Source organism: Oenanthe melanoleuca, chromosome 1, assembly GCF_029582105.1.
Source record: "Oenanthe melanoleuca isolate GR-GAL-2019-014 chromosome 1, OMel1.0, whole genome shotgun sequence".
NCBI lineage: Eukaryota > Metazoa > Chordata > Aves > Passeriformes > Muscicapidae > Oenanthe > Oenanthe melanoleuca.
In genome coordinates, this window is record NC_079333.1 from 17122247 (window position 1) to 17148863 (window position 26617).

General features: G+C 41.8%; 1 protein-coding gene and 1 long non-coding RNA gene across 2 annotated transcripts in view; one reads left to right on the forward strand and one right to left on the reverse strand.

Moving 5' to 3' along the window:
- Positions 1 to 26617, forward strand: part of MYH15 (myosin heavy chain 15) — a 47740-nt gene that overhangs the window by 13262 nt on the left and 7861 nt on the right. The window contains exons 12-36 of the mRNA XM_056495105.1: positions 1566 to 1669; positions 2083 to 2221; positions 2781 to 2899; positions 3987 to 4136; positions 4432 to 4602; positions 5695 to 5874; positions 7145 to 7277; positions 9082 to 9149; positions 10516 to 10603; positions 10823 to 10940; positions 11186 to 11309; positions 11972 to 12108; positions 12485 to 12740; positions 13156 to 13398; positions 13991 to 14167; positions 14667 to 14812; positions 15397 to 15487; positions 16873 to 17262; positions 18928 to 19054; positions 20149 to 20267; positions 20739 to 20935; positions 21952 to 22301; positions 22845 to 22969; positions 24331 to 24446; positions 26417 to 26609. Coding sequence (XP_056351080.1) covers positions 1566 to 1669; positions 2083 to 2221; positions 2781 to 2899; positions 3987 to 4136; positions 4432 to 4602; positions 5695 to 5874; positions 7145 to 7277; positions 9082 to 9149; positions 10516 to 10603; positions 10823 to 10940; positions 11186 to 11309; positions 11972 to 12108; positions 12485 to 12740; positions 13156 to 13398; positions 13991 to 14167; positions 14667 to 14812; positions 15397 to 15487; positions 16873 to 17262; positions 18928 to 19054; positions 20149 to 20267; positions 20739 to 20935; positions 21952 to 22301; positions 22845 to 22969; positions 24331 to 24446; positions 26417 to 26609 — 4061 coding nt within the window. The remainder of the gene's footprint in view (positions 1 to 1565; positions 1670 to 2082; positions 2222 to 2780; positions 2900 to 3986; positions 4137 to 4431; positions 4603 to 5694; positions 5875 to 7144; positions 7278 to 9081; positions 9150 to 10515; positions 10604 to 10822; positions 10941 to 11185; positions 11310 to 11971; positions 12109 to 12484; positions 12741 to 13155; positions 13399 to 13990; positions 14168 to 14666; positions 14813 to 15396; positions 15488 to 16872; positions 17263 to 18927; positions 19055 to 20148; positions 20268 to 20738; positions 20936 to 21951; positions 22302 to 22844; positions 22970 to 24330; positions 24447 to 26416; positions 26610 to 26617) is intronic.
- Positions 13200 to 26509, reverse strand: LOC130254990 (uncharacterized). The gene is made up of 3 exons (XR_008840843.1): positions 25975 to 26509; positions 14047 to 14095; positions 13200 to 13288 (listed from the first exon to the last, which is right to left on the reverse strand). It is a non-coding gene; the product is annotated as an uncharacterized LOC130254990 (long non-coding RNA).

Consider the following 26617-nt stretch of genomic DNA (forward strand, 5'->3'; position numbering starts at 1 on the left):
TTTGTGTAATCCAAGGTCTCAAAACATCTGGAAAATACTATGCCTCCAAAGCATTTGTGGTGATAAAACTTTAATTATCCAGATTTTCGCATATGAGAAGATTTGCTTATAGGTCCACAAAGAAAAGCTAGTTTCCTCTTTCTGCCCCAAGTGACAAAACTGACATCCCAGCATGCTGTGTAGCAGGAGAGAATATTCAAAGCTGCCTGCTGCTGATTATGTGGTGATTACCCCTTTCAAGCCTCCCCTGGCTCAGTGTGGTCCCACAGACCTGCTGGAGGAGGGCAGAGAGGGGCCAAGATGTTTGGAACAAAACCTTCACTAGTTATTTAAGGGACGTGCTTTGCTGACTTCAATCTGTGCTCTGAAGGAACACATTCTGCAAAATATGTTGGAGAGTCACTTTATTGCTCTTCTAAACTCCCACTAAGCCATAGCAATCATAATCTCTTTTGAAGTCTTATTATCTTGACAGTGCGTGGTCAAGTCCCTAACACTCTAATCTTTACGTGGCCTAATTAATGGCAATTAGGGGAAAGATTTCAAGGAAGCTTTGCACTGAGATTCCTGTGAGAATCCCTGTGCTGGGAAAATGCTCTGTTTCTCATAAACTCTCTGTGTGCTCCACAACAGCACACCCCTTTCTGGCCAGCAGGAACATGTCTGCAGGCTCTTGAAGAGGCTGAAACCAACAGGGGCTTGTGTTTTGTAGACAAAAAAATGCATGTGCTTGTATATAAACACATCCATATCTAAATATGGATAAGTATAAATACCCATAATAAGTATGGATGAACATAACTATAGATAAATAATATATATCAGGGTTACTACATAGCAAAGTAAGGATTATATAGAATAATATTTCATATAAACATATATTGATAGCCATTTATTTACATACATACATATTTAGATATGCAGGGATGTGTGCCTGCATGTAAAAGATGGAAATCTAGACCAAACCTCGGTCTGGTGAATGTGGGTGAAACTTCCAGTTGATTTAAGAAAGCAGGACTCTGCCTGTAGTTTTAGAGCCAGCTAGCTTTGTAGAATATAACTCTGCATTTTTGGGTTTTGATATGAAGGAATGACAATGGAGCAAGCCATATTCTGACTACTGTTTGTCAAAAACCAAACTGTCTTCTGCAAAGAGTGCTAGAAGTCACTACTCTCTGAGTCTGCTAAAAAAAGGGGAGCCATGCCCATATTCTCTGTCTTGGATCATACTAAAATCTTTTTCTCCTCTCTATTTAGATGGGATTTTTACCCCTAAAAGCATGTGAGGCAGGACTATACAGGAAATTATGAACTCAATAGAAGTGTATGCATAGTAAATGTTAATATGGAGTATTTCCATATTCTTTTTATTCACACTTTCTCTACATCTTCAGACTAACATAGTAGATATGAGAGCTGGTTTCTGCCCTTCAGTCATTAAAATAAAAACAACAAAACACCTCAGTATTGCAGAGACAAATATAGGTTCCAGTTGATTTTTCCATCTCCATTTTTGAGGATAACCTGAAAGGATGGCAGTTCTGACCTTGGCAGTTCTTTTACAGACATGCTACTGATCTCTACCAACCCATATGATTACCACTTCTGCTCACAAGGAGTAGTTACAGTGGACAACTTGGACGATGGAGAAGAATTGCTGGCAACAGATGTAAGTCTGTATGGATTTGACTCTGGGTTTCCTAGATCAGGGGAGGAAGACTGCTGGGAGAAGCCTTACTTCTGTTCCTGAAATTATGGGACTAAAGCAAAAGCAGGATTGGGTCTTAACTGCGTTCAGACTGTGAAGAACAAGGATTGGTAAACTGTTAGACTTTTGAATCTGGCCCTGATTCATGAAATGTCCAACTTGTATAATTGTTTACATATAAAATGCTATATAAAGAAAGCTCTCTCCTGGCTCCCCTGCCACTGCTGGGTCTTTAGGGTCTTCCAGTGGCTGCTTTGGATGATAGCTGCCCTTGTTAGTACAGTAATATCTGCCATGCAAAGGTAGATTGTGGGGCTGCAAACACCACTGCTTTTGAGCAGGGAAATGACAACACGTGTGTTTGCTTTTCACAGCAAGCCATGGACATCCTGGGATTTGTGCCCGATGAGAAGGCTGGCTCCTACAAGCTCACAGGTGCCATCATGCACTTTGGGAATATGAAATTCAAGCAAAGACCCCGAGAAGAGCAGGCAGAGGCTGATGGCACTGAAAGTAAGAATAACAACTAAAATTACTTCCCAGCTTCAAAAGTCTGGCACTGTGCTGAGGGAGCAGCAGGCTGTTTGCTTTGTTCTTGCACACTGTAGCTCCTGATCAGCCAAGAGTACTGTATTTGTAGCAGGTTTATTCAGTGGTGGATAACCTTACTCAGCAGGAGATGAACAGGCACAGCCAGACTAACAGGATCAAATTCCATTTCCATTTGCACAAAATGGCTGTGAAATCCTGCTACCTTGACTTTCATGATTTTAGGTCCTGATTCTTGATTTACTATTGCACCTGAGACTGTCTATAAGCAGTGTGGATATATGTTCTTTTCCCTAAACCTGGAGAGTTTTTAAAGTGAGATTCTTGCAGCAACTGGGGTATAAAGTAGTCAGATGACTTACCACAAGGGAGAGTACAGGCATACCTAACACAAATCATTAAAGACATCAAGGCCTTTATCCAATTTGTCTTTTGAAGTGAATGTACTTAATATATTTTTTTAGCTGGGCATGTTTCCATGCAGAAGTTTAAAGCCAATTGAAACCTTGTTTCTCCTGACCAGGTGCTGACAAAGCTGCCTACCTGATGGGAATCAACTCCTCTGATTTGATCAAGGGTTTGCTGCACCCCAGAGTGAAAGTTGGCAATGAGTATGTGACCAAAGGTCAAAGTGTTGAACAGGTAAGGAGACACTTTCAGGATACTTGGATATGTGTCTTGCAAGCCCTGAGAATTTGCCTGTAACTCTCAGAGAGACAGACAGCTGTTAGAAACATTAACATGAGCCTCTAGTACCTGTTCCCATTTTATATCCCCAAACTTGGGGAAATACGTGGTGAAATTGAGGGAAACTGGGTAAGAGACTGACAAAGGAATATTGGCCAGCATTACTTTTGATAGAATTGTTTTTCTGATGTGTTAGTAGCAGCCACTCCAGGAAACAAGGAGCAGTAAAACCACATGGGAATTGAGAGCTAATTCTGGATGAGAATAGTTACCTAGAAGATTTGAGCCGTGGGTTATTTATTCACTCATCACTCATTCATTATTCATGTAATTTTAATCTCTGTGTGACCTCACTCAGCTAAAGGCAATATCCATTTAAAATTATCTCCTAATTTAAGGGAAAAAGAGTCCTTGGGTTGCTATGCTGCAGCTGTAGCAATATTGTAGAAGATGCTGCAGCATTTTGGTTACAATCAAAGTTGCTGTTTGAAAATGGCCTGTGGTACAGGCTCAGAAACTAGAAAACTGCTATAGAGACGTGTAACCTCATGATGAAGATGTGCACTGGCTAAAGAAGAAATTTTAGAGTTTTCCTATTGCCTGCTCATGCCACAGAATCCCTCAAAAATTAGAAGCAAATGTCAATTAATAACTTGAGCCTAAACCTCCATCCTACTCTGGAAGTAGCTCTGGACATCATATCTGGCATCTGGCCTGTGAGTTTATGCTGCCTTACCTTACAGAATTATAATGGATTAAAACACTTGCAACTTGCTGTCCAGCTGTTTCCCAAGATGTTCTTTGTGAGCACTTTACACACATGTTAGTAGACATCCATATATTTAGCAGTGATTTGAAGTAAATTCAGCAGAGATAACAAGAGAAACTGTGTTGTATTAACTATGCCTTGGTGATTATATAAACCATTGGGAAATTTCATTTAAGCTGTAAACAGACATTGAAATAGTCTACTGGACCAAAATCTTTGTGTTCCACAGTGAATTGTTTTTCACACTGCAGTATTCTAAACTGTGTGTTTTAGGTTCTGTACGCTGTTGGGGCCTTATCTAAGGCGGTGTACGATCGAATGTTCAAATGGCTGGTGGTCCGTATCAACAAGACCTTGGACACCAAGCTGCCAAGACAGTTCTTCATTGGAGTCCTGGATATTGCTGGGTTTGAAATCTTTGATGTGAGTATTAATATGGGAGGACTGGATGGAAGGACATAAAAGATAGCTCTTGGTTTCGTGTTTCTTTTTCAAAATGAACAGCAGGCAAAGTGCTGAGAAAACCACAAGGCAAACAATGTGTATGACTTTACATGGGTTTTGTTCTCCATTAATAGATATAAAAACCACTTGGCTGGACATGCCAATAGCTCTTGGGAACAACATCTCTTATGCTTTGGGCTGTAAACAGTTTCCTTCTTGCTGTTCCACCAAGCTGACTACAGTGCAAATGCTTCTTTTTTATCTCTTTCTGTAGTTTAACAGCTTTGAGCAGCTGTGCATCAATTACACTAATGAGAAACTGCAACAGTTTTTCAATCATCACATGTTTGTCCTGGAGCAAGAAGAGTATAAGAAGGAAGGCATTGAATGGGTTTTCATTGACTTTGGCATGGACCTGCAGGCCTGCATTGATCTAATTGAGAAGGTATGTACAGGCCAAGGACTATTCACTGAATTGGTTTCATTGGTGATGATCCCTTGGATGTGTCCTCATGGCCCAGGACTCTATCCCAGAGCAGGATAAGCAGCAGGACAAGTTTCTTGCCTTTCTACCTGCAATATAGAATCAAAGGAAAATCAGTATTTGTGGACATTCAGCTTTACCTTTGGAATTCTGCCTTACAGAGCCAACAAGCTGTAACTGGTAATTTGTATGGCTGCATCATCTTCCCTGGTTTGCACTTTTATCTTTCTCTGTCCCTGCTGCTCCTTCATTTAGTCTGTACCACACATGCTTAGCATTAAACTTGTCAGCTTTTCAGGGCAAATGCAATGTTTCAGTCTTGTGCCCTGTACGTCTCTCATGAGGCTTCTCTTTCTCTCATTACATGCTGATGTGCAAAGTCCTTTGTGCTCCTTCTACCCTGAAAAGGAAAGAAACCTCTCACCACTTCCCCAGCATGGGATAGGCCTTTCCATTTCCCTTCTTTGGGAATATAATATGGTCCTGGTGGGGACAGCTGTCCCCTGCTGTATCTCTTTGTATCCCTCTTTCTGCCGTGCTTCATGGCACAGCATCTAACCCTGCTGATCTGTGAGGAAACATGAAATTTTGCATCTTGCATTAGCAGGAAATTTGTAACAGCAGAAGTAGAAAGTCTGATTATTATGTGGTCTTCTATTCAATCATTTTCTTGTCCAAGGACAGCATATCTGTGTGTGATCCTAATCCCTCTAAACCAATCTGCCCAGTGCTATGAGGTTTGTTGATCTCTTCCTGAGATATGAATGATAAAATGCTAGTTGGTCCAGCTGCCCTGAAAGAGAAATCAAACTCTTTCTGGAAGCCAACACAAAGGCTCCTAAGGCAGAAGTGACATCCTGAATAGCCAAAGGTGACACACTGAATAGTCAATGGGGTGGTTATTATTTTAACAGAATAGTTAAAGACTTCCTCTTCAGGTTGAGAAGAAATTTTGCAGGCTTAAAATTCCATCAGATAAAATTTACAGGTTGCATAGCCACTGAAGGCAGGTAGCCTAAACATTTCCCAACACAGATGCTCTTAAATCCACAGCCACTGGGAATCCTGTCTATCCTTGAAGAGGAGTGCATGTTCCCAAAAGCTACAGATATGACTTTCAAATCCAAACTCTACGACAACCATCTTGGCAAGTCACCCAACCTACAGAAGCCCAGGCCTGATAAGAAAAGGAAATATGAAGCTCACTTTGAACTCCTTCACTATGCTGGTGCAGTAAGTTCCTCTGCTGGCAGGTAGATTTTTGTATCAGAGGTCTTCCAGGTGGGGCTTGTAGCACACAACAGGGAGGGTGGGAAGGATGAAGAGGGGGAGAAAGGAAAGGTGAGGAGTTAAAACAAATACCTACTCTCTCTGCACAAGTGTTGCAGCAGAGTAAGATGCCACCAGACTCCAGGACTTCTGCTCCTTAGATGCACAAATAGAATGAAATAAACTGAGGAGGGATAATAGTACTTTTGCTGGAAGTATGCCTTGCTTTGCATTTATCACTTTTCTGCCAATCTGAGTGAGACTAGTAATTAAATAGCAGCATCTAACTTTTTACCTCAGTTTCCTGGAAAAATGAACTAATTTCTGCTTTAACTCAAGGGATGGTTAAAAAAAAATAAATCACTTTTTACTCATTTTAGGACAAGCGTGTCAAAATAGCAAAAGGAAGTGTGGTTAGCTCTGATGTGGTAGTTCAGTTTTCAGGTTCATTGGTGATTCAGAGGTGAGTGAGAACATAATCCAGTACTGTGATACCTGAGCCAAAACATGAACTTTGAAGTTCTATTTTCAGACTAGATAGGCAGAAATAATTTGAGAGAGTCACAGGAATTTTTAATCAAACTACTACTGATAAGAAGCCTCAGCATAGCAGAGCAGGAATTTACCTGATGCTGTTAATTTTAAATTATAATTGAGCATTAAGCTTATTTTATAATTATTAAAAGAAATAATGCTGATCTTGGTACTTATCTGTGTTGTTAATGCATTCAGCAAAGAAAATTAGAATTTCTAGTCCCTCGTGGTACTGATAATGGAACATATTTTTGCACTAAACAGAGCTGTGGCAAAATTCTGGAGTTAGTTTGTAATCATTAAGATTCTATTAGAAAACCTTAATTATTCCAATGTAGCATGCTATTTTGTTGTTAAATTATAACTTGTGTGATTTATACTTCAGCACTTTTTAATAGGGTTCCTGGGACAGCAATGGCTATTTCCACAGACAACCTCGTGGAGTCCATGACAAGATGTAGGCACCAGATAGTTTGGAAGGAGTGTGTGGGATTCCCATGCTGGTTATTAGGAAGAGAGGTTTGGGAATTAGGAAGTAGAGAACTGGAGGGGAAATGATAAAAAGCAGGGCAGCTGGTACTGCTCTGAGCACAGCTCTTCACAAAAAGTCATTGGCCTCAAGCTGAACTGCAAAGATCTCCTGGCTGCTCTGAAGGGGAACATTTGCAACCTCTGCTTTGTTTTCTTTGCCTTGCTGTAGGTTCCCTACAACATCATTGGGTGGCTGGAGAAGAACAAGGACCCACTTAATGAAACTGTGGTAGGCATCTTCCAGAAATCATCCAACAAACTCCTGGCGAGCTTGTTTGAAAGCTACATTGGTGCTGACAGTGGTAAGCACTCACATGGCCTTTCCTTGGGTTTTGGGATGTATGCTTGGGAATGAATCTCAGAAACTGAGCAATTCTCTCCCCTGCAATTGCTTCAATGCTAGATGAGGCAGTGACTAATCATTCAGATGTGCACAGCAGCTGTAGGAGTTTGCCAGTTATGGGAAGGAGACCATTAACTCAGCTGGGTTGAATGTATGGCATCTCTGAGCAACTGAGGCAAGGAAAGCTGTGCTGTGAACAGCCCAGTGGGAGTCTGAGCATGCAAGTGTTCACATATGCAGCCAAGTGTTGCACAAAAGATTGTCTACACAAATGCCAGCTAAAAAGAACAGCTCTCCTTTCCTGTGCTGTAGTGCTCCTTGCTAGCCCCCCTGAAATAAAGAACAAATACCAAGTTTAAGAGATAATTTTGAAATATTTTATTGGATTAGTGGCAAGTACACACTGAAGGTACTGGAACACCATCCCACACTGGCCACAGTAGAAGGCTTTGCCAATGTTTTCCTTTTTGCTTGCTCCTTTTTTTTTTTTTAAATTTGACAATGTACATTGTACTAATGTATAATGTAATAATGTCTATCTGAAGACATATTTAATCTCTATCCCATCCTCTATCTCTATTCTCATAAATCTTTGTTATGAGAAGACAAGTAGCAAACATTCAGAAAATTGGTCTTAAGTAAATAACTGGTATTCATTACAAAGATGTAGCTCTTATGTCCTGAAGTTGCAATCACTTACAGCCCGTTTATTAGAAACCTCATTTCAAGAGATGCTCTTGTCATGAACCACATGACACTTTCCTAGGAAGCAGGCAGGCTGAAGACTTTGTAGTGGGAGTGAGATGAAGCTGAATGTAAATAACAAACATCCTGCCATGTGCAAATCCTTGCAAGTTACTCACTGCCTATTTGCCAGTGGATATTCCTGTCTGTCCAAATACTACCTTGCTCTTCTTTGGTGACAAGAGAAAGGAACAGCCTGTCCAGATTAGCCTTTTCCAGTCTCAGCAGTGTCACCTTCTGAAGGGGGAAAGGCTGTGGATAATTGCATCAAGCACATTGCACTCTTCACTTCTCCGTTTATGTTGACAGGTGACACGATGACAGATCTCCTGGGAAAGATCTAATGGCCCACTGCTTAGAAAGCTGCAGCAACTGCTGTACAATTTTTGGGTCATGTCAGGAACCTGTGAAACTTTGTAAAGGTCTTGTCAGAAACTAGCATTCCTTGAGAAGATCTAAGCGATTTTGACTCCAAAGCTTTAGGCAAAATTCAGAGGGCGCAAAGTTACTATATCTAAAATTATAAATACTTACTTTCCCTATTCTAAACAAATCTTACTTGCACAAGTTCAGTGTCTGCATAGCAGAGAATCAGTTTCTATACAGTACAATGTGCAGTAAAAAATTTCTGTAAGCATTATTTTTCTTAAAGTTTTTCTACATCATCTAACCCTATGGAGCTTTTAACAAACTACAAATTACTTTTGTTAAAAGTTATTTTTCTGCCATATTCATATTTATGGGCTTTTCTGCATAAGAAGTGATGCGGTATAGATCTGAAATGCAAATGCAATCCAGAAAGTTTACAGTGGTCTTTGACAAAATTCCTAACTATGGACAGAGAGCTGCAAATGTGTGATGTATCACACATGATTGTCAGGATGTTTTGTATAAAATTTGAGCAATCAGCGCCTTTTAGTCAAATAGAGCAGCACTATTAAAATGGTCAGTTTTCCACACTCTGCCTGCACCCCTTACTGAGATACAGATTGGTTCATGCTTCCTTTTTCCCTCCTTAGGTGACCAGGGTGGAGAAAAGAAACGCAAGAAAGGTGCTTCTTTCCAAACAGTGTCCTCATTGCACAAGGTTTGTTACCTCTCCACACCTGCAGCTTTGAGTTAAGGCAATGCATTGAAAAAGAATGTTAAGGATTGTAATGGACAAGAAAAATATTGAAGTCCAACACTGAAATTTGATTTGTGGACAGGGTTATTGACCTTGGCTAAGGAAATACACTGCTATTAAAACTGCATGCCAGGGGCTACTCCATTTCATCATCTTGGAGCAGTCAGGAAATTGTTCTCTTTACTGTGTTTGAGAAGTATCACAAACAACAACCTATATCACTTATTTGGTTGCTTACTGCTTCATGCTTGTCTTTGGAACAGGAACTGATTACAAGTAATTTGCTAGTCCCTATCTGATTACTGCTCTGGATCCTAGGGTTAGAGCAGTCATGGAAAACAAAAGTTGTTGAATGAAGTGGCATAAAGCCTCTTGTTTCCTCATTTATTCCCTTTTTCTGGGACTGGCATGTGCTCCTGGTGGAAGCTGTCACTAGGATCGTGCCTGAGGAAAAATGGGGCTATTTACCTTTTTTTTTTTACCATTACTCTCATTTCTATGGGTAAAACTGAGGAAGCTGTAATGTAGGTAAACCTCAGGCTGGGAAGGATGTAGTTACCTACTAGTCATGTCATTTCTCATCTCCCCATGAAGGGAAATCACAGAAATTGAGACCTGTATCTTACCAGCTGAAAGAGCACTCAGACAATAATTAATAAGCCACAGATAGAAGCCCACTTTCCAGCACCCAAGCAGCTGTTAGTACCCAGCTCAGGCTGCTTGTTGTTCTGACTATTGTATGAGAAATCTGCAGGTTGCACAGTTGTGCTGATGGCATTGCATTCCACCTCCCATGGTCTCCATTTCCTACTTACTGGACAAAACACTTTCCCCAGAGCCTGGTGATCACTGAATGGTTGGCTTCTTCTGAGCTAGCTTGCTGTCTGCCTGGGATTAAAACCAATAAAGGGAAAATGTTTGGCCATTAGACAAAAACCCAGCCTTTATGAGGAGCAGGTGGGAAAGGTGAGCTCTCCCCAATGAGTGGGGAAGTGACCAGGCAAAGATGCAGTTGACTTAACAGAAATTCTCCACTGGATGATGCTGAGTCTTGCTTGCTGTTCATCTGGGGGTTTGAGTTTCTGGGGTTATAAGTAAAGCACATATCTTTACTAAAGCTGATGTGGAATACTATAATAATGTTAAATTATACTTTGGTTTATTTGAACACATTTCTTTCTAATAATTTTGGTAAGCTTATAGTTTTGCTGGAGAATTTTTTAGAAAAATGAGCTTCCTAAATTAGCAACCAGCAAACCAAAGAAATAATGATTCGAATTCCACTAAACTGCTCAAGCTAATCATATTTTTAATGTGTCTGTTCTAGGAAAATTTAAATAAGCTGATGACTAACCTAAAATCTACAGCCCCTCACTTTGTACGATGCATTATCCCCAATGAATCAAAAACTCCAGGTATGAAAAAGATAATAGTCTTAAAATGTTAGAATATTTAATTCTGTCATTCTATTACTTACTTCTGAGTCACCAGATTGTATTTAAATACTGCCTCTGCTTTTTACCTTATCCAATCATGTTGTTCTCTCAGGAGATGTCATCTCACATTTTCCAGTTTCCTTGGGGAAATGAAGGTGAAGAAACTCCTTTTAATTTAGCCTTGTTTTCCCCCTGCAGGAGAAATGGATGCATTCCTGGTCTTGCACCAGCTCCGCTGCAATGGTGTCCTGGAAGGCATCCGCATCTGCAGGAAGGGTTTCCCCAACAGGGTGCTTTATGCTGACTTCAAACAAAGGTAATGCACAGATAGGATTGTCTCCTGCTCCTTTCAAGTTTATCTTCCAATCAGTTTGCCTGACATGAAAGGCAGAATTCTGCTCTTCCTTGTGTCTGTGTAGATACAAAGCAGGTGGATTACCCTGGGCATTTTGGTTTGGTTTTGTTTTTTTTATTTTTTTTTTAAGTCTTTGGGGGAAGAGTGGAAAAAACTAAAGCAGAATCTAAGCTGATTTTATGGATTTTTTCATTTGTTATTACCAGGTACCGCATCCTGAATCCAGGAGCAATTCCAGAGGATAAGTTTGTGGACAGCAGAAAAGCTGCTGAAAAACTGATGGCATCTTTAGATGTTGACCATACCCAGTACCGTTTTGGACACACCAAGGTAACTATCATTGCTTGTGTAAACAGAAAAGTGATAGATCTGGCATTTAATTTGCAGAATAGGACATTGCAATTTCTGGTGGTGGTGTTTAATGGAGATTTAATAATACAAGAAACTAGCAAAATAGCAGCAAAGTGATAGTAGGTTCTAAGCTGTGCTAGAGGAAATTTAACTCTCTGGCTCAGATTCACACAAAGCTTTTATTGGAGCAACTCTATAAGCAAACACAATAGCAGCTGATGCTCCATGCCCCCCAGTAAAACAGTAGCTTATTTAGTGTAATATAGGTACATTCAAATATAGATGGACCATAAGGTCAGCTGCATCTTTTGAAATGAGGCCATGTGGAATTCTCACATGATCCCATTAGCAAGGATTTCTGGGAGTCAGGAGCTGTGGTTCAGCTGACCTACTTGGAACCCTGCCACAGCTGAAAGGTATTGTGGTGGTAAAATAGTTTGTCCTGTTCAAAACTGGGGAGATAAAACCCTGCTTTGAAACAATTCTGGAAATGTAAAGTCCCTTAAACAAGTGGTATTTGGCCCTCTATCCTCTCCTAGTTTGTAATGTGTCAATGAGAACACCAGTGTATTTCAGCAAGGTCAGCGTAGCTCTGGTATAAATCCTCCTTCGTGGTGAGCTGACATCTGTGCATGTACCAGGTGTTCTTCAAGGCTGGTCTCTTGGGCCATCTGGAAGAAATGAGGGATGAGAGACTCGCGAAAATCTTAACCATGATCCAGGCAAGAGCGCGCGGCAGATTGATGCGGATTGAGTTCCAGAAGATAGTGGAGCGCAGGTAGGAAGGCACCCCTTAAATCTTAGCAGATAATAGCAATTACCATTTAATTATAAGTTGAATAGAGCCATTAATTACAGTCCCTAAGGCTATAGATAACCCTAAATTAAAATCTTTAAGTCTATGTGTGATAAAAATAATAGCAACTGTATATTAGTTGCCTGCAGCTTTGGTGAAAATGAGATTTGGAAATTTTTTTGTGTCTCCAAAAATAAAGGGATCCGGAGGAAGTTTCTTGTATCTTTTGGTAATTAGTACAGGTTCATAATATTGCTCAGAAAAAAAACTATGAAACCGACTGAGAATGAAAAAAAACCCTCACTTTTTCAATCAAGGTTAAGATTTAGGGAATTTTCTTTCTTTTCTCTTAAACCAGGGACGCCCTTCTTGTAATTCAGTGGAACATCCGTGCTTTTATGGCTGTCAAGAACTGGCCTTGGATGAAGCTCTTCTTTAAGATCAAGCCTCTCCTGAAGAGTGCAGAAACTGAAAAGGAGATGGCCAATATGAAGGAAGAATTCTTGAAACTGAAGGAGGCCCTGGAAAAATCCGAAGCCCGGAGAAAGGAACTTGAGGAAAAGCAAGTGTCTTTAGTTCAGGAGAAAAATGATTTGCTTCTCCAGCTCCAAGCTGTGAGTAGACACATAGATTTATACACTTACTAGACGTTCTTTGAAACTCAAAGGTTTACAGACTAGAGTGTTAGTGGAATTTAATAAAAAAAAACTGTTGATCTTGTCAGAGCCTTGCCAAAATTCAGAGTGGATAGAAGTTCTCACGTTTTAGCATATAACCAGGTGGGCTAACACTGCAAATCTTTACAGATTCTGTTCAAGGCAATGTCCACAGCAGTAACACATGCAAGTAGTCTTGTAGTCATGCTCACCACTATCTCATCCTGCTGTTAATTACTTGTCTTCTGAAATCAAGAGTAGGAAGTTTTCCTTATGCTGCTTTGTTGCTCCTGACCAGTTACAGGCTAGGGGGAAAGTGAGGGAGAAAAAAGGCCAGGCAGTCATTGCTGTCCTCTTCCTTTTGCCACACCAGGAGCAAGACACTCTGGCAGATGCTGAGGAACGCTGTGACTTGCTGATTAAATCCAAGATTCAGCTGGAAGCCAAAGTCAAGGAACTGACAGAGAGGGTTGAGGATGAGGAAGAGATGAATTCTGAGCTGACTTCTAAGAAGCGAAAATTGGAAGATGAGTGCTCTGAGCTCAAGAAGGATATTGATGATCTTGAAATAACACTTGCAAAAGTAGAGAAAGAGAAACATGCTACTGAAAACAAGGTACATTCAGAACTTCACCATGTGTTCAGAAGAGGCTGGGCAGGGATTACCTTTACAACAAATGTTGTAATGTGATATTTTTACACTGTTTTTTAAACACTGAAGGGTCAGTAGATACAGTAATTTGACCTTATGAGGTAAAAATTTTTACCTCTGAATCTAAGTTTCCTCTTTTCTTGAAGTGAGTCTTACTGCACTTCAGCTAAAGAATTATACCTATTTGGGGCATTTTTAAATAAACAATCTTCTGTTGTAACCATGAATTCCTCCATCTTTCTTCCTGTAAATATATAAAGCTTATCTCCTGCTCCTCCCACAAAGAATCAGAAGTTGGAGTCCATCACAATGGGAGTGACTCTGAAAATAATTTAGTATGTTTGAAATAATGTACTACCCCCACACTAAAAACTGGCAGACATTAACTCCCTTGATGGTAATTTAATTCAAAAATCCATGAGGTGCTGGGAGGGGGGAGATCCCTTTCTTTCTCTTATTTTCCTGCTAGCAAGTTCAGACCAGATAGTCATTTGAGACATGCTATGATAATCCCTTCCTTCAAAGTCTTACAAACACATCTTCCTTTCTCACACAGGTCAAAAATCTGACAGAAGAAATGGCAACACTTGATGAGAATATCAGCAAACTTACAAAGGAGAAAAAGTCCTTGCAGGAATCTCATCAGCAAGTTCTAGATGACCTGCAAGCAGAAGAGGACAAGGTCAACACACTGAGCAAAGCTAAAGTGAAACTGGAACAGCAAGTGGATGATGTAAGCTGGCTCTTTATGCTTCACAAGGCTCGTTTGACCACCATTTACAGTGGACCTTTAGTGAGATTGAAAGGTTGCAAAACTTTGAAATGTAGTCCTCTCATTTTAGAAATGTACTCCTTGTACTGTCTGTAAAATGTATAATTACAGAAACACCGCAGAAATTGATCTCTGTTCAGCCTTTCAAAGGATTGCAGTAACAAGGGAAAATCCTCCCAACTTGCACTTGCAGTGTAACTGGCATGAAGTCAAGCAGAACTTTGCTGCTAAGAGAACTGTAATGCTTGCACAAATGTAAAGCATGGACTAACCCTTTTGTTCTATTTCTTTAGCCCTTATCTCACTTGGCTGCTAGAAAACAAACCCTGTAAACTAGGATGCTTGTGCTTAAGTGCTTCTGCTTCACAGCTCACTCAGCACAGAACTGGGCACAGCCTACATCTGTCTGCTGTAAACCATCTATATTCAATATATTTATTAAGTGACTTTGCTCCTAAAGCTTGAGGGATCACTTGAACAAGAGAAGAAGGTGAGGATGGATCTAGAAAGGGCAAAACGCAAACTGGAAGGGGATTTGAAGCTGACCCAAGAGAGTGTCATGGACTTGGAGAATGATAAGCTGCAGATGGAAGAAAAGCTGAAAAAGTAAGAAGTTGATTCTGTTGTACCAAATAAAGCAGCACAGTTACAGTGTCATTTAAGAGCCTTCAGGTGTCATCCTGCTCTGATTGCTGTAAGAAAATTCCATTATGAAAACGTGTAGCCAAGGAGGGAGGCAAAATTACTCTTGCATACACGATACTTGAAACATTAGAATTCATTAATCTTTCTTACATTAAAAATAAGCAACCCAGAAACTTACTAATGTTTTTCATTGCTTAGAGGAGAAAGCTGAAGAAATTCTCTAAAGTTGTTCATCCTAACTAGCTGTGGTAGCGTTGTTAGGAGACCTGACTCTTGTTAAATGTTTTTCCATTGAATCTTAAAATAGTGTTGTTTTTTTATGAGACAAAGAACCAGAAATATAATTGCACAAATGCATTCAGAGGCTTGACTTGGAAACTGCTGCTCAGAGGAAAATGTGTTTTCATGCAAATTGCAATACATGACAATTGTTCTCATTTTTAGATATGCTAGAAGTTTTATTGAACAACTCTTTAAAAATTTCAAAATCCTAACTTGAAGCTTCAAGGCAAATTGTCACAGCAGGATTTTCCTTCCTGTGCCAGGAAAGAATTTGAAATGAGCCAGCTGAATTCCAAGATAGAAGATGAACAAGCTATAGTGATGCAGCTGCAGAAGAAGATCAAGGAGCTTCAGGTCAGCTTGCTTTGTTATCGTATATCCTAGGACAAGTTTCTCTTTGTGCCTCATTGAAAGACTTTGCAAAAAGTTTTCATGGTTAGCTGGAGCTCCTTTTTGAGATACAAAGTGGTACATCTCCATAGCTTCCCAGACAGATCCCTTTTCCCCCGGAGGATAGCTACCCCCCAGTAGCAGAACAGATGACCACAGAATGGCAGTGGTTTCAGGCAAGGCAGAAAGGCTCTGATGTTTTGTTTTAAACAAATAATATTGTTCCAAACCATGGAGGTGAGGGTAGGTGCTGGAGAGGAGTTCAGCTGTGATAAGCATGGATTCGAAATTTAGAGAAAAGGTTAAAACACACAGGAAATTTTCAACAGAAATTAAAAAGCCAAAGAAATTCAGCACAGTCCAAACACAATGCCTGGACCCAAAAATAACAGCTCCAATTTTTTTTGTTAATAAAGAATATTTGTATAACTTGGATGTAAAGTGCAGAGTGGTGAAAATAATCTTTTAATAAAAAAGACTACTTCCAATAAATATTCTTTATCCAGGCAGTTCTACACACAGCTGTATTGAAACCTTGTCTTAACACTTCTAGAGAGAAATTACTCCAGTCATGGAGGTCTTAATATGAGAATTTGTAGCTGTTACTCCTACTAGCATGTAACTCCTCATGTGTAGTTCAGCTGAATGTCAAACACAATGTGAACACAAGGTCAAGGCACTGGACCTGTGTGTCTTGAACCAGAACTTGCAGAGCAATCTACTGCAAGCTAGATGTGACTCATCATCATTACTGTAGCTCAGGATCTGATTAACCAGCACAAATGGGCAAGTCCTTTAACTGCTGAGCTTCTGCCAGTGAGGTAAAATGTGGGCTGGCAGAGGGTTTTGCAGTTTGTGAGGTGCCTTGTTGTGATCACTGTGTGGGGTCTCACCTCATGGGAGGCCCCACGTTGGGCGCCACATGTCGCGATCCCCCCACTCTCCAACATCTTTTCTGGCTAGCTCTAGGTCAGAGATGGAGGGAGCTCGACATGGACAAAGCAAAAGACAAGGCAGGCTCCTTTTCCTGGAATGATCCAAGCTTTATTCCTGAAGGCTTCCAAGAAAAAGAGGGAGAACAAAGGAGTGGCGGGGAATTTCAAACCCGGGGTGAGGGGAGGGGAGATCGAGCTGCAGTCAAGGGGGTCGCACCAGCTGGGAGGAGCTAAGAAAATGCTGAACCAACTTCACAGAACTTCAGGGGAGTACAGTACAAACCATTTTTCTCAGTGCAATGTAAACCAAATTAATGAAATATAAACCAAATTAGTGAAATACTACAGTGCCTCATGGTCTTCTGCTGGGAGTCACCTAAAACTGAGCCAAAAGTGTTCGTGTTTCTGTGGCAGGCTCGTATAGAAGAACTGGAAGAGGAGTTGGAAGCAGAAAGAGCTGCTCGGGCCAAGGTGGAGAAGCAGAGGTCGGACCTGGCGCGGGAGCTGGAGGAGCTGAGCGAGCGGCTGGAGGAGGCCGGGGGAGCCACGGCCGCGCAGCTGGAGATGAACAAGAAGCGTGAGGCCGAGTTCCTGAAGCTGCGGCGGGACCTGGAGGAGGCCACGCTGCACTACGAGGCCACGGCCGCCACGCTCAGGAAGAAGCACTCCGACAGTGTGGCCGAGATGGGCGAGCAGCTGGACAACCTGCAGAGGGTCAAGCAGAAGCTGGAAAAGGAGAAAAGCGAGCTGAAGATGGAAGTGGATGATCTGACATCCAACATGGAGCAGATGGTCAAGGGGAAAGTAAGGGTCCTGATGCTTCCCAAAGACACTAAAAGTCATGGGTAGATAAGGCTGGTCTGAAGGTTTACCTGTGTCCTGGTTTGAAGGACAGGTGTCTGCCAATAAAGGCAGAAGCTTCTCTTTGAAATGGAGAAGGTAAACCCCCTCCCTCCAAATTACCATTATCATTTTGAAATTAAGGGGCTCTCAGGAAAAGATAGGGGAATTAGGAATAACAATTCTTTACTAGGAAAATTAAAATAGAAATACAGTATTACTAAGAACAATCCCAAGACACTGACAGAGTCAGAATACAACCTGACACCCTATCAGTCAGTCAGGGTGTTGGCAGCAGTCCCATTAAATAGTGGCTGCAGTCCTTCTGCAGTGCTTTCTACAGAAGCAGTGCTCCTGTAGAAAAGTGCAGTTTTCCTCTGAAGGTCCAGGGATGATGTGGAAAGGTCTGTGTTCCTCTGGAATCCAGTGGATAACTTGCTCTTCAAAATCTCAGTTTTTATCTAGGTAGGAAAGGCTTGGCTCCTCCCCCTGGCTGGGACATCTCCCAATGAGATGATTTAATTTTATCAACCATACAGTAAGACTCAATGGCCCAGCAGCAGATGATATCTTCTTGGAGGGAGGATGGGTTGTGGAAAAGATAAAGATGATTGCTTCACCTTGTCTTAAAGATGGCCCATTAGCAGATAATATGTGCCACAGAGATAAGGGTCACTGCCCCACCCGGCTACAACAGATGGTGACAGAATACACATTTCTGCCCACATCAACCCAACATAACCTGGCTGAGGTTTTTTAGAAGGTGGTGTCTTGCACCATGTCTCCCTTACCCAGCTGTGGTACAGCCCTTCTTCCCTAGAGATGGGACAGCAATTAAGATGGCCTGTCTGATACACACAGTGCATCCTCAGCCGCAGGCATGCTGTTTATCCATGTATCTCAGGGCAAAAAAACATGTCATGTAAATTAGGCTCCTCCAGGCTGGTGACAACTGGAGTGATGCCATTCAAGCCAGGATATCTCTCACCTTAAGCAGAGTCCTCTCAGATCCTGCCCTTGGTTTAGTTTTGATCCATGCTAGCACGGAGTAGAAAGCAAAGGCTTGCATGGTCACACCACGTATTTTCACTTCCTACAGCTGAATTGTGGATTTTGTTTCCTAAGTAGATAATCTCAGTAGCTTTCAGAGCACTTGAAATAGATTTCTTTCAGTGCAAGTGAGGAAAAAGAAATGTCAGTATTCTCAGAGTTAGAAAGCTGTCATCAAACCCAATTTATGATAAATGGCAATTAAAGCAGAATCAGTAGAGCAATTTTCATTGGAGGTGATTTTCCCATCTAGCAATTATGAGGCAGCTATGTCTGAACTTCATAGGCATGTGACTGCTGCTGAAGTTCTTGCAGAGTCTTTTTACACTGGTGCTTACATTCAGAACACAATTCAGGGAAAACAAACGTGGAAGGCCTGATGGGGAGTCCCATGGCCTGGGATCATAGACATGGGGCTGCACTTCCCTGCTCTACTGCTGTGATATTTGTGTCTTTACTGTATGCCATTCCCCTGGAACACAAACACACAGAAAAAACAATACATTTTGAAGGCTACAGCTTCCAAATGTTTGCCTGGAGGCTACAATTTTCTTTGTCTTTTCTCCTGATTTTCATTAGGCCAATGCAGAGAAGCTTTGTCGCACTTATGAAGACCATCTGAATGAGACAAAAACAAAACTGGAGGAAATGACTCGCCTCATGAACGACCTCACTACTCAGAAGACTAAACTCCAGAGTGAGAATGGTATGTGCATGTTCCACCCAGATAGACTGTGCCCCAGGAATTTATATGGGGCACCTCTGTATTACATCAGTGAAATGTGTTCTGCAATGGCATCTCCACTGAAAGTGGCAGGGCTGGGATTACTGAATGGAGCAGTAGCTTTGTGTCTTTTGATATTTCTATCTTCAGCATTCTTATAACCTTGGTGGGGAAACCTTGCCTTGGACTGGCTTTTAAAACAAGTCTATGCCCACATTTATCAGCATACAGTGATATAATCTCATGAGCCAAATTGTATGGGCCAGCTCAGAACCCAGGATGTGCCAGGCTGCCTAGGTACCTATTGTTTCAGGAACAAGGATATGTGCATCTAGAAATGCTAGAGGGGAAAAGGAGTTGGGCCTATATGAATCCCATCTTCCTCATTGAGCATTGCACCCTAGAAGATGTTCACATATCCCCTAAATACCTCATATCCACTAACTTCTTGCTACCTTTTTGGCCAGAGCAGTCTTGTTTAATTTCTGCATACTCATCAGACATCACTGTTCTGTGTATTTTCAAATATATTTTTCATTTCCTGTTGTAACTTCTGTGTCTCCTGTAAGACTGTGGTTTTGCCCTGCAGAGACACACTTCCTGTGCTCATCTTTCAGTATGCAGGTCATTGTAAGGTTCTCAGGGGTGCTTTGCAGCCCACTGAAAAGAAGTCAGCGTAAAAGCAATAAAAAATAGTGAAAAAAGTAAAACCAGCTATAGCTGCCCATGGAAGTAAGGATCAATCTGGTCTGATCCACAAACTGAAGTAAAAATTAATGAATCAAACTATTGGCAGTACAAAAAACCCCAAATGACCAAGAAAGAAAATTCAAGTCACTAAACTCAACCCTAAAAAATAAAAATAAAAAATAATCTAAGAAAAACTATCCTGATGAAATATCTTGATGGCTACAACTTTGGAAGAAGCTTCACAACATGTCAATCACAACCACAATCACTGTGAGTTCTTTTCCTCAGCAGAATTAGACAGGTAGGACTATGATTTTTGACTGCAACTTTGTCATTTCATCAACTTGCTCTTTTCTTTTTTGTTTATTTGTCAAATCTTGTGGCAGGTGAGTTTATTAGACAACTTGAAGAGAAGGAGTCTCTGATAAGTCAGTTGTCCCGGGGAAAAACATCCTTTACACAACAGATTGAAGAACTTAAGAGACAGCTAGAGGAGGAAACCAAGGTAATTCTTTGTGTCCCATTCTTTGAAATGGAACGGCCAAAAGTGTTCATGTTCAATTGTAGCCTAGATAAAAGCTGAAATGAGATGTAGGAATGACAATGATTCCTACTAATTGTACTGATTTAAGTTCCTGCCCCCGACTGAGGCAAGTCACAAGAGTTTGGGAAAATCATTGGTGTACATAAATGCTAAATAAAACTTACCCAGTAGGATAGCCAAAATCACAGGTCCTACATCTTAAAAGTTAGGGTTGTTTCTCCAAAGTTAATAAATTATCCTCAGTCCTGATAGCTTCCTCCTCATGTCACCAGTTAGGGATGACTTCAAACAATTTTCACCTCACTTGACCTGGACTGTCAAGAGGCAAAAAAGAAAAAAGAAGCTTAAGCCTCCCTTAGAGTTCCTAGGGGCTGTTTGTTTTGGCTTTGCTGTAGGTCACCTTGCCATGATGTGACCTTTCTGTCCCTGCAGTCCAAAAACGCCCTGGCTCATGCCCTGCAAGCGGCCAGGCATGACTGTGATCTCCTGCGGGAGCAGTATGAGGAGGAGCAGGAGGCCAAGGCAGAGCTGCAGAGGGCTCTCTCCAAGGGAAATGCAGAAGTGGCACAGTGGAGAACCAAGTATGAGACTGATGCCATTCAGAGAACCGAGGAGCTGGAAGATGCCAAGTGAGTTATGTGGGCTTCAGCGTGACTGGCAGGACTGTGCTCACCTTGTTGTGTGCTAAGGAAATAGGGCTGGAAATTTTCCTGGGTGGAAAGTCCCTCTGACTCAGTGTTGTAATTTGGGGCTGTCCTGTTCTTCATATTGTTTGGGCAGGTCAATGTTTCTACTGAGTGCTTGTCCCTGGAGCAGTGGCTGTGGATACTGGGGTTTATTTGAGAACTAACACAATTAGATCGTCTTACCTAATTATGTCACACTCTCTTACCTTGCCCTGGCCCAGCACTATGTTTCCTTGGTCTTGACTTCCCTTTTCCCACTGGGAGATGATGGCTGCTCTGGAAAAGGCAGAAAGTCATGTTGGCTCATACTGTACAGCTGCTCCCAGTTACCAGACTCAGATTGCTGGGCAAAATCTCTGAACATCTCCAACTTCTGCCTCTGCAGATCTCTGATCTGCAGGATCTTACCACATTTTCAGCATATTTTCTTCATTTAGTATCTCCATTATCCTTTTTCTAGGCTGCCCTTTCTTTCCAGCACCTCTTCTTGCCAGGATTCCCTGTTTTCCCAATTTAAATAGTCTGTGAACAAAAGCCTAGGGCATGACTAGCCTCCTAACTGGTGGTTGCCTCATATCTTTTAACTGTAGGAAAATGACACTGTCAAATGAGCAGGTCTTATAAAAAATTTACAATCAGCCCATACTGGTTACAGTTAGTAAGTAGTTAGCTGATGCCTGAGTTCAGAAGATAATTGCAAATATTCACAGACACACACAAAATGTTTTGCCACATACCAGTATTCATAATTTAAGCTGGTTTTTTCCATCATAGTCCCTTCTCTCTAGAGGCTCAACTTCCTTCTCTGTTCCTCTTCACCTTGCCCTGTCCTCATCCTCACCCCTTCCCTGTTTTCCCTTTCAGAACTGATTTACTGAGCTATTGCTTTGGTGTCAGTTTTTCTGGATAACATGCAGCAGTGACACTTGCTCATTTCACTGTGTCTTCCCACCTGGTAGGAAGAAGCTCGCTGCTCGCCTGCAAGAAGCTGAGGAAGCAATTGAGGCAGCCAATGCCAAGTGCTCTTCTCTAGAAAAGACCAAGCACAGGCTGCAGAATGAGCTGGAAGACATGATGATTGACCTGGAGAAGGCCAACTCAGCAGCTGCCTCGCTGGACAAGAAGCAGCGCGGGTTTGACAAGATCATCAGTGACTGGAAGCAGAAGTATGAGGAGTCACAGGCAGAGCTGGAGGCTTCCCAGAAGGAGGCCCGTGGCCTCAGCACTGAGCTCTTCAAGCTGAAGAATGCCTATGAGGAGACACTGGACCACCTGGAGACTTTGAAAAGGGAAAACAAGAACCTCCAAGGTAGGCTTCATCCATGTCCTGCAGCCACATCAGCAGATGGCTGGAGGGATGCAGCAGCAGTGTGGGAAAGAGGTTTATCTCATGCTGAGATGAGCCTTTCAGAGTCATTTGAGACACTGATGCTGCCAGTGAATGTTTTGAACACAAACATTGGTATGGGCAGAGCAGAGAAGGCTTGCCTTTGCCCCCCTGTCAATGAAATCCACTGGCAGAGGAGGCAGACTCAGGGGAGGAACAAGAAAGATGATGGAGGTGCAGAGGATGAAGCCTAAAAAGCAGAGCATGGTGCTCCTAGCCTGCAGATCACAGATAAAAACTGAATCCTTATAGCCACTTCAAAAAGCATTATTCCCAAGAAAAGCTGTGCCTTCAAGTTGTACAGGTAAAAAAATCTTGCTGTAAGTGAAAGCAAGGCAGGGCTCTTGTACAGAAGGGCCCTTGAGTAGCAGTCTGAGGTATGGGTCCTCTATTCAACACTCCATGAATTGCAGGCTGTTCCAAACTATTTGTTTGCTAAATGCATCCATTCTCTTTTTTTTTCAGAGGAGATTTCTGATCTGACCAATCAGATTAGTGAAGGAAACAAGAGCCTCCATGAAATAGAAAAAATCAAAAAGCAGGTTGAGCAAGAGAAGTCGGAAGTTCAGCTGGCTCTGGAAGAAGCGGAGGTAAGAAAAAAAGCTCAAGGGCAGAAGAGTCTTTATCAGGATTTTCCATCCTTTTCATCTGCCCTTCTTTCCCAGAGCATGTCTTTCTTCCACAGCTCTGAGATGTGGAGAATGATTATGTACTGTCAAAAAACTTCCCTTGCCAGGAAGAATACATCAGTACTTGTGGGATCTAAGGGGCACAGGTTACTTTCCTGGACTGTGTAGAATGGCTTTCTAAAACTCAGTGGTATTAGGAACTAACAAAAGTGAAGTGATGTATCTTATTCCAAATGTGAAAAAATGGGTTAATGCAGATTTTCTCCCTTTCTTGTGAATTTGGGCCTCTGGCAGTCACTGCTGATGACAAAGAATTTCCATGTGCTGTTCCCATTAATATGTTGTGGCTCCTGGTCATGATGTGTGTATATGACAGACCTGCTGCATGTTGGCTGGAGATCAGCAGGGATTTTGCACAGCTTTGTTTTCACAATCCTCATTCTGTTTCCTCATTCTCTCGAGGGGAGCATAGCTAAGCTTGTGCAGTTCCACCCTTCACAGAGCACCTCCCATAATATATTTAGTTCTGTGCTTTCGTTCCTGTTCAGTGAGAGCAGCAGGGAGACAGAATGACACTGAGCCTGGCTTATGCAAGACCTGAAAGTCAGAGGCCTTGCTATTTCTCTATAGGCTGTTGTTTGCTTAGTGCTTCACTTCCACATATGAGAGAAATGTGGGAATAAAGACATAAGAACAAATCATCCCAGTTTCACAGACTTGTCTTAGTGTTAACTGGAAAGAATGGACAGAGAGTTTTTGCATTTTGTCATACAGAGCTGATATCTGTTATTTCTTTCCTTGAAGCCAACTTGCCAAATAAGGTTATGTAATTGGGAAGATTACAATGCTTTGTTATGTGGAGAGATTTTTGTGAGCAGCAGGAGATGGATGTTTGGACCCCTTCACTCTCCCAACAACTATCTTGTTTCAGCTTATCTCTGTCCCTTACAAGCCTGTAAATTTCCAGGGGGTGTCTGTACAGAGGTGTGGAGCAGGGAACATCTGTTGATGTCAAAACCATGCAGGCAGGGCTGAAGGTGCTGGTGTGTTGCTTGGGTGTTTTTTGTGAGCTGTGGACTGACTGCTTGACAATTTGTCCTCTGAGGAGCTTGCTGCTCCATTTTCCAGCTGTCAGGTTGCATTAGAAGGCAAATAAATGTGTTGTTTTGCCATGTAAGCTACTCGTGTCCTTGCCAAGAGAGAGAAATGGAAGGAGGAAACAGGAAGAGGAGTGTGAAGGGATCATGTTTGTGCAGCTGTTTGTAGTTTGGAAAAAAATAATCAATTCCTGGTTTGCAAGCTCTTGATGTTTTCTATTTCAGGGAGCTTTGGAGCATGAAGAAAGCAAGACCCTTCGTTTCCAGCTTGAACTTTCTCAGGTTAAAGCAGAGTTTGAAAGGAAACTGACAGAAAAGGAGGAAGAAATGGAAAATATAAGGTACTGTGCAGGAAGCAGCATGTTTCTTAAGTGAAAATCTGAAAAGACTGCAACTATTCTCAAGACCCAAGGCAGTTAAATGCACCACAGGCAGTTATGCCAGCATAGGCAGATACTTTCAGTATCAGAAACTACTACAATCCTGACTATTTTCCAAAGTGTAGCCCTGCCACATTTCGCTTGCTCAGTTCAGATATTCCTGTCAGATCAGTCTCTGACAGTGTACAATTAAACCCATCATGCATAACACACTGCAGCTGTAAAAAAACTGGCTGGCAGAATCAATTCACAGCAGACCAGGGCCACTAACTCTGTGTGTTGACAGTATGGAGGTGAGTAGGTCTAGAGAGCTGCCATCTCCTAATCATGTGTGGATTAGGCTGCTTCCCAAGGGGACCCCCCAGCAAAATCAGCAGTACTTGCCTCAGTGGTGCTCAAACCTATGTTATCTAAAGGCATTTAGTTAATTTATGCAATTACAGCTGCACTGAGTGTGGGAGGATGTGAGAAGCTTGCTGCTATGTGTACAGCATTTGGATAAACAGTGAGGATTGCAGATGTGCAGAAAGTGTGAATGGAACAGGAGAGGAACTTGCAGGTAAGACAGATAAATGGAAAAAATGGAAAGCAATTAGATGAGAGGAGAATGGTGTCTTTTGTCTCTCCCCTCCCACTCAGCAGAAATGCAAGTCTGAAGAGTTTTACCCTTAAGAGGAGGCCATGCTAGCCTATTATTATTCAGAATAATATTATTCAGTTATTCAGAAAACTTTGAATCAGTCAGTATTGTAATGTCATTAATTCAAGAATCATGCCATTGGTCATTGATAGACTAAAGGGTAGGGAAGGGGAAGTTCAAGCTGGCCCACCCTGCCCAGCAAACCAAGAGGGATTGATGTGTTAAGTGCTTCAAAACCAAGAATATTTTGGCCCTTTCACCTTCTGGTGTCCTGCAGATGTCTGGATTGCACAGATGTCAGGACAAGCTGTGCTAATCACTGCTTTCTGCTTCAGCTTGACAGTGAGCGTTCAGCAGACATTCTGTGCTGTTTTCTGTGAGTCTAGGGCACAGTTCAGTATCTTGCTGAAGCAATACAGCCCTCAAGTTTTTTCTTGTTGACTTGGTGATTTCCCAGAACTCCTACACTTTCAGCAGAAATTGGCCAGCAGCGAAATAAATGTTTCCACGTGTGTCATATTCTGAGTGGCTTTCTGGTTGTAAGAGAGCAAAACTTTTGTTGTAGGATGTCTCTGATACAGAATCAAGAAAATTAGGCTGTTTGGATCTGTTTTGTCTTTAAATTGACATTAAGCTGCCTTTCCCAGGGGGACCAGGCTGTCAACTGGGTGTGTTTAATAACTTCTAAATTTAGATGTCTGTAACACAGATTTGTGTTAATGAATCATTTCCATTATAAATAGCACAAGAAAAAATTTTTCAACATCTATTTTAAGACACAATAAATTATAGCTTACAACATGCCATTTACTATAAAGAGAATCTGGAGCTTAGAATGTAGCAACCTACCTTCAATGTGATTAATCCTCTCCACTAAAGCCTTCAGCAAAAGGCTGAGATGTAAATAATTGTAGGAAATTATTCAGTAAATATTTTATTAAGTGACTGTTAGGCTGGAAGTGCTTCTTACAGATTCAAATCTGTACTTGCTTGTGTTTACAAGAGTTCTGAGAGTGCTCCTTGCTCCAGTACTGCAAAGAAAACACAGAAGAAGGATGCTAGAGATGCTGACAGATCAGGAGTTAGCTGAGGGTGTGAAGCACACCAGCCAGGTGGACAGCAGTGAGGCTCTGGAAACTGTGTGTTGTGTGTGTGTAGTATGTGTGCTACCTATGTCAGTCAGAAATACACTATTTCTGGAAGGGAGATACTTTCAGAAAGTTCTGCAAGTACTTCTACATCCCTGAACAGAGAGGAAAATCATTCTGTTCATCCTCCATGTCCTTCCCAGGAGGAACCAGCAGCGTGCCATAGATTCCCTGCAGTCCACCCTGGATTCTGAAGCCCGCAGCAGGAACGAGGCCATCCGGCTGAAGAAGAAGATGGAAGGGGACCTCAATGAGATGGAAATCCAGCTCAGCCATGCTAACAGGCATGCTGCAGAAGCAACCAAGTCAGCACGTGTCTTGCAGACACAAATAAAGGTACTGGG